Raw genomic sequence first — 11,981 nt, 5'->3', positions numbered from 1 at the left:
AATCAGTCAAAAAAGTCATAGTATAGTATGTCGCCCAAAATTAGTCAAAATGTCATAGTATAGTATGTCGCCCAAAATCTCCTCAAAAAGCTTAGTATAGAACGCCGGCCCAAATGAGACAAAAAGTCATAGTATAGTATGTCAGCCCAAAAGGAGAAATGCTTCATAGTATAGTATGTCGCCTGAAATGAGAAAATATAGTATATATACGCCCAAAAGGAGATAAAATGTCATAGTATAGTATGTCAGCTCCAAAATGAGACAAAAGTCATAGTATGTCGTCCAAAATGAGACAAAAAGTCATAGTATAGTATGTCGTCCAAAATTAGACAAAAATGTCATAGACTAGTATGTCGTCCAAAATGAGACACAAAAGTCATAGTATAGTATGTTGTCTAAAATTAGACAAAAATGTCTTAGTATAGTATGTTGTCCAAAATTAGTCAAAAAAGTCATAGCATAGTATGCCGCCCAAAATGAGACAAAGTCATAGTATAGTATGTCGTCCAAAATGCATCAAAAAAGTCATAGTTTAGTATGTCGTCCAAAATGAGACAAAAAGTCATAGTATAGTATGTCGTCCAAAATCACTCAAAAAAGTCATAGTATAGTATGTTGTCCAAAATCACTCAAAAAAGTCATAGTATAGTATGTCGTCCAACATGAGACAAAAAGTCATAATATAGTATGTTGTCCAAATCACTCAAAAACGTTATAGTATAGTATGTCATTACTATAATGAGACAAAATGAGACAAAAGTCTTAGTATATTATGTCGTCCAAAATGAGACAAAAATGTCATACTTCAGTATGTCGTCCAAAATCAGACAAAAATGTCATAGTATAGTATGTCGCTCAAATTCTGACAAAAATGTCATAGTATAGTATGTCTATACAGCCATAAAATGTTAACTTTATTTCCAAATGATCTAAGAAGTTTCCTGGAAAGAACCATGCAATTTTTAGTACCTATGTCAAGAAAGTAATGTTTTTGCCCGGACTTGTCTGTTTGCTTGTTTGTGTGTAGCTCAAAAATGAAATATTGGGGGGATGTACATTATCATATAATGTGTTATTTGATTTTGGTGGTGATCCAGATCTGGATTCAAGATTCTTAACGTTGTGGATTATGGGAGTGTATTGACACTGTAACTGAAAAACATAGGTGGAGGTTTGTACTGTTGTCCTTGTACTGCACATGCTTTTTCTAGTTACCTCCACCAACAAGGTTATGTTTTTGGTTACAATTATCTGTCATTGAACAGCGTAAATAAAAAAGTAAAGGATTAATTTACATTTTTCTGGGGACGTAAGCTATGGCACATTTTGGAGAAACTATTCGATGTTAGTGTTGATCTATGGACACTGGATTGAGGAGTGCATTGACCTAGGGGTCAGTTCATAGTTACTTGAACTAGCTATAAAATAAATGAAACTTTTTTAGTTCAAATAACTATCCCTGTAATGAGAAATCCACCCTTTGCTTCCAGGAACCGTTCAATAACTTATTCGAAAACAATGAACCAGTAAAGGTAAACTGTTGCCTGCTATATGACACTTCTATGGGAACTTGTTTTTCTCATATCTTCATGTACTCGTTCTTCAGTCTGCTCAGTCTGGTGCCGTGGCTGCGGATGATCAGGGACAGCAGCTCGTGTTTGTCCTTCAGGCCCAGGGAGATGTCCAGCGTCTCCTTCAGGACGTCCCGCGTGTGCACTACCATGCTGAGAAAGTCGTCGTTGAGCCTGTGCTCCTCTCTCAGCTCACTCTCCTGGCTCTGCTTGAATTTCACCTCCAGTTCCAGCAGAGACTTCTCCGAGTTTGTGAATGCCTCGCTAATCTGAGCCGTCTCCCTGCGCAAATATTTCCCGTAGCTGTCCTCTCCGTCCAGGTCGTAGGAGATGCTCTTCCCGATCCCCTCCAGCACCCGAGCCGAGTCCTCGATCTGTCGCTTGATGATAGTGAAGTCGTCCTTTATGAGGGCTTCCTGGTCCTCGTCGGCACCGCACTTTCGCTCGTCCGTCATTTTGAAGAGCACCTGGCATTTCTCCGGATCGTCATTTTCCTCGTAGTTTCCGTCCGGCACGAAATAATGATGGAAAGTGCCGTTAGACATCTCCGGGTGTAAAGGTCCGCTGTAATAACTTCCACACCTCGATACCAACGACAACATCCCGGCACTTAGGAGCAAGTGAAGCAAAGCCATGGTGTTTCAATTGACCACAAACTCACACAAAAAAAGATGAAAGATTAGAGTTTAACTCAACTCGAGTGTCACACAAAACACTATTTAATTCCAGCCTGGTGTAGAAACCCGAACATTTCAACCGGATTTTAACGTCCAAACTGCGCAGTTAGTTGTGGCTTTGTTGTTCGGTCCTTCACGATATCGTCTTCCTGCTTTTCAAACAAGTTTTCAGCGACCTAACCTCTGTTTTTTAATCTGCTCCCATCACTGGTTAGTGATAAAGAGAGGAGAGACCGGCTGTGTCAGCGTGCTCAACAGTTGAAGACTATATTCCTGACTTCACTCGGTGCCTCAAACGCAACATCTGGATGCCTCAAGGGCCGCGGTTGAGTTTTTGGCTAATAATACCTCAGTGCTCCTCTCAAATTACAGCCCCTCCGTCACTTTAAAGGCTGCATTCAGTCTGGACCACGCTGGCCGCCCTGCCTGGAGAGCCAGCCGCCTCTCTCTCACACACACACACACACACACACCTGGGGGAAAGAGGAGAACCTACTTTGTCTTACAAATTCATTTTAAGTTAGCTTATCAAGAGGCTGCTAGACATTTGGGACCCCAGGACCCCCAACCCACATACACACACACACATACACACACACACAAAGCCAAATACATTTCTATTTTGTCATTCCATGTATGTTTTATAAAATAGAACATTTCTTTTTTGAACTTCGTCAAGTAATTTCCACCCATTTACTCCCCTCGGCCTACCATGTGTCCCATGGAAGAAAGTGTTACCACACTTCTGGGGCTGGTAAGTATTCTTCCATTTGGTGTTGTAATACTATTCTAGTACAACGCATAGTTATGTGAGCAGAGGAGAAAATTGATTTATTGGCCGTGTACATCTGACTCTGCCTCCATAGGTGGCGCTGTATCTCTCTATAAGCTAGTGCTTATTGAATCAATTTTCTATTGACCTTTACATCACAGAAAAACAAACGAGTAGATGGATCATACTGTGGTTCTGCAGTGTTTCCACTATCTTTACCGTATATTGGGGTTTATGGAGTTATTGATCTAAGTGAGGATATTTCATTTGTACAACCTACAGCCAGACACAGAGATGAGAGGACAACATGTCGCGTCCCAAAGTGATTCTGGCGAGGCAAAAGTTAGCTCTGCTGCTAGTAGTAGCCAGAGTATCTCTGCTGCTGCTGGTTCAAGCACAGAACAGAGTACATGCATGGAGCAGAGCAGTAGTCTACCTGCTGCACCTCCTCCCTCCGAGAAGCAGCACAAATCCAGTCACCGTAGGGTGACAGAGAGGAAGTATTCCTCCTGGCTGTACAGAATCGATATTGGTTAGTTCATAAAAAAGAAATAAATAAGGAAACAAATAAAACACAGACAGATAGATGGATCGATAGAGGCAATGCAATTCTGACTTTTGTACCATATTTTGAGGATAAAACCATTGCAAATAGTTGTTAGTAGTTGTAAATAGTTGTAAGTAATTGTATCTGTAATTTGTACAAAAGAGAAAGATAGTGTTAAATTGTAATTGTTGGAGAGAAACATTGTCAGAGTGTTCTAAAGTATTGTTTTTAGATAGGATTCCTGTTTGTAAGTAATTGTTCTGTTGAGTTATGAGTTAAGATAAGAACAGATAAGAAAAGTTGTTGTAATTGTTGTAATTGTAATTGTTGGAGAGAAAACACACAGTCAAACCAAAATCATGTGTTTTTTAATGGCCACATGCAGCCTAAGAAATGAACAGTAAGTGAAGCTCCCAACCTGCGTCGACAATGCACTGCTACCACATGAATGCCTGATTAATGACTAAGCAGATTTACAGGTTTTCTTAATAGCATGCTCAGTGAGTGTTGAAGAGTTATTACTTTTGGCCACAAGACCATCAGTTTAATTGTTGCCAATTAAAAAAAAGTAGTTTGTATTACAAAGGTTTGATTTGTTTATTTATCTTATTGGTCTGCATTATATGAAACCGTATAAAAAAGGTCATTGTCAAATAGCAGAAGTCACACTGTAGAGTGCATGTCTGGCCTTTGTTGCTGGTAGCACACTGAATTACGAGCTACCTTTAAATGGACCACCTGTTTTTAGTCACCTCCTGCTATCAAATTACAAGCCAAGTTTATTTCAAAGGGAACAAAAATACATGTGACCATCACCTGTTGAATAATGTGAACTGAAAAACCTTGGTTGAACCTATTCGTAGAAAGTGCTTCAAGGTGAATCTCAATGTGCTTTTAAATGCAAACCTGTATTTTAAGAACTAACACACTAACAGTATTTTAAACCCACAATTATGCTCAGTGTGTGCATATCTTTCCAGTGGAAACAGCAGACATTACCCCATCAGCTACCTCTGCAGAGTCCTGCTCTCAGTTTTCCATTACATTAGTGATTATTCAGGTTTGTGACCTACATAAATTAATCTTGATCAGAACCATTTTTACTGGTAAGAAAACAGTTAAAACAGGTTTATCTTCAGATTTATTGTATAACTAAAATGTCCGGAGGTGAATGATTGTGTTACATAAGCCAAAGTCTGCAGTTTGCATCAGTCTGACTCACATTGCACAAAAATGCATCACTGCTCGTCTCGAATGAATCTAGGTTTTAGATGTCGACTAAATTGCTGAGTGCAAGAACTAAATTGCAATGGACAGTGACATGCAACCCCTCCTCACTCTTCTCTTTTTCCACAGTTAATGAGAAAACAAAAAAAAAATCAAAATCAAAACATCAAATCAAAAAAGAATTGACTTGGTGAACCTTAGCTGTCCACCAATCAAATCCATATGAATATACCACAACTTAAATTTGTATACAGAGAGGATTCCTGGTACAGTTCACATGCAGACAGACTGACCAAGAACCCTGACCATACTGACCAAGTACAATAAAGGTCTTTGAGTTTATATCATGAGAGTCCACATCAACACAAGTCATGTCAGGACATCTGGAGCCAGATGTGTTTCCCAAACCTTTTATATAAGGACCACTTGATGATCGCAAACTGTAGGGACCCAATTCACAAGACAAATCATTACAAGAGCAAATTAGTGCAAATCACTCACCCTTTGAGACTCATGTCAACCATGTTATACACTAGGGCTGAACGATTTTGAATAAATACAGTACCTAATTCCGATTAATCTGATAAATATTCTCATTTTCATTCGGGAAACCTATAATGATTACTGTGTGATATTTGTGCATATCTGTGCAAAGCAAATATATTATCTTCAGTCTGTAGAATAAGATGTGTATAGATCAAGACAATAATTAATCTAAAATTATATTTTGATTGCGCCTCCTGCAATTTAAGAAATTGCAGTAGGCTATATAGCGATTTTGATAAAATTTCGATTAATTGTTCAGCACTATTATACACTGGGTGACACTATGTGCCTGGTTAATAATTGGTAACTAAATAGTCCCTACTATTCAGCTTTTTGGCAGCATCTGTTTTATATGTTTATCCTGTTACCCTCATTCAGGACCTTATACATGTAGGGTCAACATGCGTACAAAACAATTACAAGAGTATACATATATATATACATATGTATATGTATATATATATTTAATGGATGTTCATGGGAAACTCAAACAGAAAACAAATCATCAGTCAACATTTCACCATCAAAACACATTCAAATAATTTTAATCTTAATATTGACCTATGTATTTTGTTTGATGTATACATTGTGGAGCTCCTGACCACCATCTGCATGATTTTATGTACTGCACGTCTGATTGCATGACTGTAAAAGCTGATAAAGCGCACCGTGTAATGTCAACCTGACTTTTTGCCTCCTCACCAAACCTAATCCCTGTCAACAATTGAACAAAGAATAACAAATATTAACTGATTAAAATGTATACAATATATATGGTGTATATATGCTGAGTTCAGTCCACAATATCACATTACATATGTTATATGTTATATGTGTATATATGTATGTATATACATATATATGTTATACCACTTTTAACATATTTAATTTTGATATATATATATATAAATATTCTGCAATCTGCAACACAAATACAGCTACAAAACTACAGTATCAGTGATACTGTCATTGACACATCTACTCTAATGTACAGCGGTTGCAAAGGTGACTGAGCTGGCGTTGTCACTTACCCTTTGAGACTCAGGTCTATCATGTTATAATTTGGGTGGTGCTGTTTTTCTGGTTAATAATTGCACTAGGAAGCAGTTAAAAATCTCACCTCAGGTGTGTGTTGGCATCATTTGGACTGAAGGTATGACTTTTGTTTTCACAGATGGCTCATTAAGGTGTTTAGTGTTGACTCTGAAGTACATGTGTTTGGTGATAATAATAGTATTACAATTATTGCAATAACATAATAATAACACAAAAATAAGTTAAATACATATGTAATAACTATTTTCCTAATTTTAGCCTTTGCACTGAGGAGAGAGGAGAAGCTTTGGCTGTGCCACGCAGCTCAGATTCCTGGTTGACCTTTCACCCACTTTCTCGCTGTCTTCGGTTCACACATGCAAACATAGACCCACCCAGCGTTTGTGTTGACGGACCGACAAAAGCTTTACAGGTAACATGACTTGCTCTCGGATACGTTGACTTTGAACTTTCCTCTGTGAGCTGTAATTAATAGATGAATGAAGACAGACTGGTCAGAGCAGACGCTGACAGCTCAAATACTTCCTCATGGGCAGTTTGTTATGAAGCTAGTCAGCTAACAAAGAGTTAGCCCTTTCGTCAGAGCGATAGGTGATTTAACTGTCTGCGCTTCAGACGTCAATGACACCGTGCTAAGAGGAGCTGCTGCTGGTAATATCGTATGTCATTTGTTTACCTGTACATTGTAATGGCTGTTTAATTATGTTACCTCTTTGAAAATGTACTATGATGATGATAAATTGTATATTCATCCATAACCAGGAAGAGCATTTGCTTGGTATAGATTGTTTTTTAAATGTCTGAACAGTAAAAAATAGACTTGATTTGACATGTTTGTTCGTTTTTTAATTCACACCACATTTGGAGGTGGTTTGAAATGCAATCCAAATCAAGTCTGAACACTTAGGCAGCTCAAACTCGATTTCAAACTGTCTTCTTCAAATTATTTCTATGGAGTGTAAACACGGTTTGTGTCCATTACGTTGCATTACAATCTTGGTTCTTATCTTGTCTCCTCGACTCATTCTCTCCTTGTTTCCTTCTCCAGTCTTTCCTCCTTCTCAGCTCCTTCTTGTACCATCTCATTCTTTTCTTCCTTCCATCCTACCTTTCCCTTCAAATTTTCCTTTGCATGGCTCATAATGTAACATATTAAAAATTGACAAAAAATGCTGAGAGAAGTGCTAGATCTCACCCTCCTTGCACAATTATTTGTTTACTTATGTATTTTACATAAGTAAATGTAGCTGGGTTAGAGCACTCCTAAACTTTTTTTTTATTATTATCCCTCTCTTTCTTTCTTTCTTTCTTTCTTTCTTTCTTTCAGTGTGCCTGCAGAGATTGATGTTTTTGTCATCCACCTGCTTCTCACAAACAAAAGAGGCAGCACAAGCTGCTCTGCTCCTCTCTCTCCTCCTCTGCTGGAATTATCTGAGTTTGTTGAGAGTGAACACTGACTCTCGTGTGGGTAAGTGCTCTCTTACTCCTCCTGTATGAACATGGGAACAGTTGAGAAGGATGAAGGATTTTTTATTTGGGGGTGTTTTAGCTTTTATCTGCATAGTGGCAGTGATGGGAGAAAGAGAAAGAAAGAGAGAAAGAAAGAAGCAGCAGCAGTTCTCTTTCTTCCATCCCTCTTTTCTGTCGCAGTTTTCACGGCGCTCCGGTTTGCAAATGACAAAAAAACAAAAAAAGGAGGGCATGAAAATATAGCAGCAGAGGATGGAAGAAGGGGCAGATGCATAAAGGTGGTGAGCTTTCTTTCTGTCGTCTTCTGCTGCTTCTCTCCATCCCTCCCTCTCCTCCTCTGTCTCTCCCTCTCTGACCGTCCTCTGCCTCCAGTGCTGGGCTCCGTTTGAGGGAGGAATGATCTATGATGCTTTGTTTATCACTGGCCGTGGTCACTTCTCTGGAACGCAATTGGCTGGAACTTCACCGTGTGGGTCCTGCTCCCTCACTCTCCCTCTCCCTCTATGTCTCTCTCCCTCTCTCTCTCTCTCCTCACCCGATGTCCCTCTTGTTCTATTTCTTCTGTGTGTGTTTTTTTTTGCATGTATCTGAAAGATAAAATACTTGACAGCGAAAATGTGTTGGAGACACATTCATTTATGGTTTGTGCTAAATTTTTAAGCACATTTTAATATATATAATCTTTGTATTACTGCACAGTTAATCCAGATTATAAAAGGACATGGTTCCTGGCTAGATAGTGGGCAATTTAGCCACTATACAGCTATAACCTTATTTCTATTTGTTTGGGGTCAGATTTTGTTGTTTTTTTTGAAAAATTATCATCTTTTATATTTTTATGGAGCAAAAATGTGCATGTGTATGTTATAAAAGAACACACATTACATTATAAATGCCCTGTTTCTTTCTTTCTTTCTTTCTTTCTTTCTTTCCATTTGTCCTTACTCATTATATTCAGATTAGCTCGCTGGGTAGCGAACATATCTAAAATGCTAGCATCTTAGATACATCTGTCTGTCTGTCTGTCTATCTATCTATCTATCTATCTATCTATCTATCTATCTATCTATCAATCTATCAACCATGCTAAATGCTAACATTAACCATCACATTACCAGACTTGTGAAGTCTAGCTAGCTAGCTATCAATGCATTATTATGCCATGATTAGCTCAGCTAGCTGGTTTGACACGCTATATTTTCCTTTTCTTTTGAAAAGTAATGCATAGTACTCACAAAATAGGGATATTTTCTTTCTATAGCCCTCACTGTACTTGTGTATGTTTTCTTTATAATTTGCATGTATTCACATTTATTTGCACAATATAATAACAATACACATTAAAAAACACCACAGCAGTAATGAAATCTCTAATGAACTAATTTACTATTAATTTTAATGTAATATAATAATAATTCATGTGGTTCATATTCGTAACTTAAACGCACAGCAGCAAAAGAATCCTGTGTTGTAAAATGTGAAATATTAACTAGTGTTGTATGTATTTGTGTTGACTTTATTGTAACAGTGCAGCGTGTCTGAGACGAGGAGTTTGACTGTGTTTATGCTCATGTTTATGCTGATTCTCTCCCTGAATTTACATTATAGCTTCTAAACTGACAGATTTGTTTTACCTTGTGTGTGTGTGTGTGTGTGTGTGTGTAGATACTGTATACGGGGATACTATAGGTGTGAAGTCTTAGCTGTGGATTACAGACTTCACTGCTTTTTATGACAAGAGTTCATGGATTTTTCTTACAACCGCAGGTGTGTGTGTGTGTGTGTTATTACCAGATTATGTGTTCAGTGTTTTTAACAGATTTTAACATAACGTTAACCCTTTAAGTTAATTTCCGTTTATGCATTTTGACGATTACGTATTTATGGGAGGCAGATAAATCTCACACAGAAGAGGAGCAGATGATGAAATTTACGTTGTACGTAATCTAGAAAATCTCTTTTCACGTAGAGCTGTGGATTGTTTTCTTGTATTTGCTCTTTATTCACTTTATTTAGGCTGTTTTAAATGAATGGAAGTCTATTTGTTTCTGTTATAATTCCTGCTCTCCTATATTTTACATTTCTGTGATTTATATTCTTTGTACATCTGTCCATTGTGAGTGAGAGACCAGGTTTTTATCTCCTGTTAAATGGAGTTTTTCCTCACTTGATGTGAGAGTATAAAGATGGAGGAAGTACTTTACTGTACAGAGTGTAAATAAAGCCCTTAGAGGCTAACTGTGTTTGTGATGTTGGGCTGTATAAATGAAACGACTTGACTTGCCTTGAAGGAGGATACCTACACAAACCTTTGTGTGTCTGTGTGTGTGTGTGTGTGTGTGTGTAGATTACTTCAGACCCTCACTTTGCATCCGGCACTTCATTTTTTATCAATAGTCACCGCAGGAATCGTCCTCCCCCTCTACACTATATCTCCACATACTTTGATAACCTTATAGCTTATTGATACTATCTGGATCATTTTCTCAGCCACGGCTCGAAAATCCAAACACACGGATGTGGACGCAATACGTGTCCACTCGAGCTGATTAGTGTGTGAAGTGCGCTTGTTAGGCACACGGTGAAGTGTGCTTGTTCTATCCACCCCCCCAACCCGAGCGCTTGATTACCGCAGGTGCTTATGTTAGCGTCATCTGCGGCGTGCAGAGACGGCGGTTGCGGGATCTGATGTGTCCGATGGTGACTAATGGACGACGCTGCTCTAGGTATTTTGATAACAACCGCAGATTAAAAGCAGATTGGACTGAAGCCAAAGGCGTTGATGACATGTCTACCATTAATCCCACAAAAGTACCGCCCCCAAACTGAGACACAAACCCCTGTTGAAACGTGGCCGTCAGTGGGGATCAAACTGATTTTAGCCACTCACCAAAAGTCAGATTAAGACTATGATTCCTTAAGAATATGTTTACTACTTTACCTTGCTGTTCGTCAACCTTTCCTAACAGGAAACCAAAGTTCCTGTTGATTTTTAAAAAAGGTGCAGGAGAGTACACTCCTACTGTTCTGAGTCAAAATGTAAACCTGACCCAGGACCGTTCCAAACCGTACCGTACAGTTTATGTGTCGACCTCATACGGTCACACTTTAAAACCCTTTAACAGGCGACACGTTTGCGATCCAAGCGCACTATGAATTAGTGCAATTACGCAGTGGTTTGTGCCGTTGGAATAATTCCAGTAGTTTCTGAAAGCTAAGTCGTGCATCAACGCCAACGTGTGGATATTACTGTAATTTCACTTGCGCTGTTGCAGAAAGCCAGCAAATCATGTTTTATACTGTTCAAATTTTAAATTTCAGACGCAAAATCTGGTGTCCGTGTACAACTACAGTGTTTTATTCCAAGTGAAACACTTTGCCAGATATTGAAAGTTATTCTGGAGAAATGGACAATTTTCTGGCCCTTCTATGGTTAAAATAAGTCTAAAAGTCCAGCCAGACATTTTGAAGCTAAGGTGTTAAAAGGTTTAAAAAAACCCTGAACTATCACTTTATTATTTAACTAAAAACAACAGAGAAAGTGTCACTATTGTTAATCCCATGAATAACAATAATAATAATAATAATAATAATGATGATAATAATAATAAAGTGCCACCTCTTTTAACTACTGTCTCTTCTCAACACACTTTTCTTTTCTTTCTTTTTTTCTCACCAACTTTAGCACTTGGAGAGTGAGATAGAGATAGAGAGAGAGAAAAAGCTGATGCAGAGCCAGTTGAATATGTTATACCATATGCTCTGTTATTATTGGACATGCTCCTCCATAATGCATGTATTCCAACAAGAATCCCTCAGTAATTGTGTGATTGAATCTCATATGGGTTTTGAAATACAATGTGAACTTTCAGCATGTGTGTGTGTGTGTGTGTGTGATTCTCCATCTGGTCCCGGCCAGTATTGGAATGGACCGTCCTCCTTCGTTACCATGCCCAGAATAAGCTTCACTTTTAAAGGATCAATTCTTTTATTATTGAAGTCGGTCTCAGTAGTGCAGCCTAATATGGCCTGCATTGATCCCCCACAAGTACACACACCCCTACATCTTTATTATTGGGTTATTCCTTCCAAGTGCATGCCTGCATATATATATA

General features: G+C 38.4%; 1 protein-coding gene and 1 long non-coding RNA gene across 2 annotated transcripts; one reads left to right on the top strand and one right to left on the bottom strand.

The window, feature by feature from the left end:
- Nucleotides 1-898: 898 nt before the first annotated feature.
- Nucleotides 899-2,671, bottom strand: LOC122782310 (fin bud initiation factor-like). The gene has a single exon (XM_044046650.1). It carries the CDS (start codon nt 2,204-2,206, stop codon nt 1,580-1,582), a length of 627 nt encoding a protein of 208 aa, XP_043902585.1. The 5' UTR covers nt 2,207-2,671; the 3' UTR covers nt 899-1,579.
- Nucleotides 2,672-6,279: 3,608 nt separating this feature from the next.
- Nucleotides 6,280-7,697, top strand: LOC122782313. The gene is made up of 3 exons (XR_006361907.1): nt 6,280-6,493; nt 6,655-6,808; nt 7,445-7,697. It is a non-coding gene; the product is annotated as an uncharacterized LOC122782313 (long non-coding RNA).
- The last annotated feature ends 4,284 nt before the right edge of the window (nt 7,698-11,981 follow it).

The sequence above is a fragment of the Solea senegalensis genome, linkage group LG15 (genome assembly GCF_019176455.1).
Source record: "Solea senegalensis isolate Sse05_10M linkage group LG15, IFAPA_SoseM_1, whole genome shotgun sequence".
Classification (NCBI taxonomy): domain Eukaryota; kingdom Metazoa; phylum Chordata; class Actinopteri; order Pleuronectiformes; family Soleidae; genus Solea; species Solea senegalensis.
Note: the sequence above shows the minus strand (reverse complement) of the source record. Positions and strands in the feature narration are given on the sequence as shown.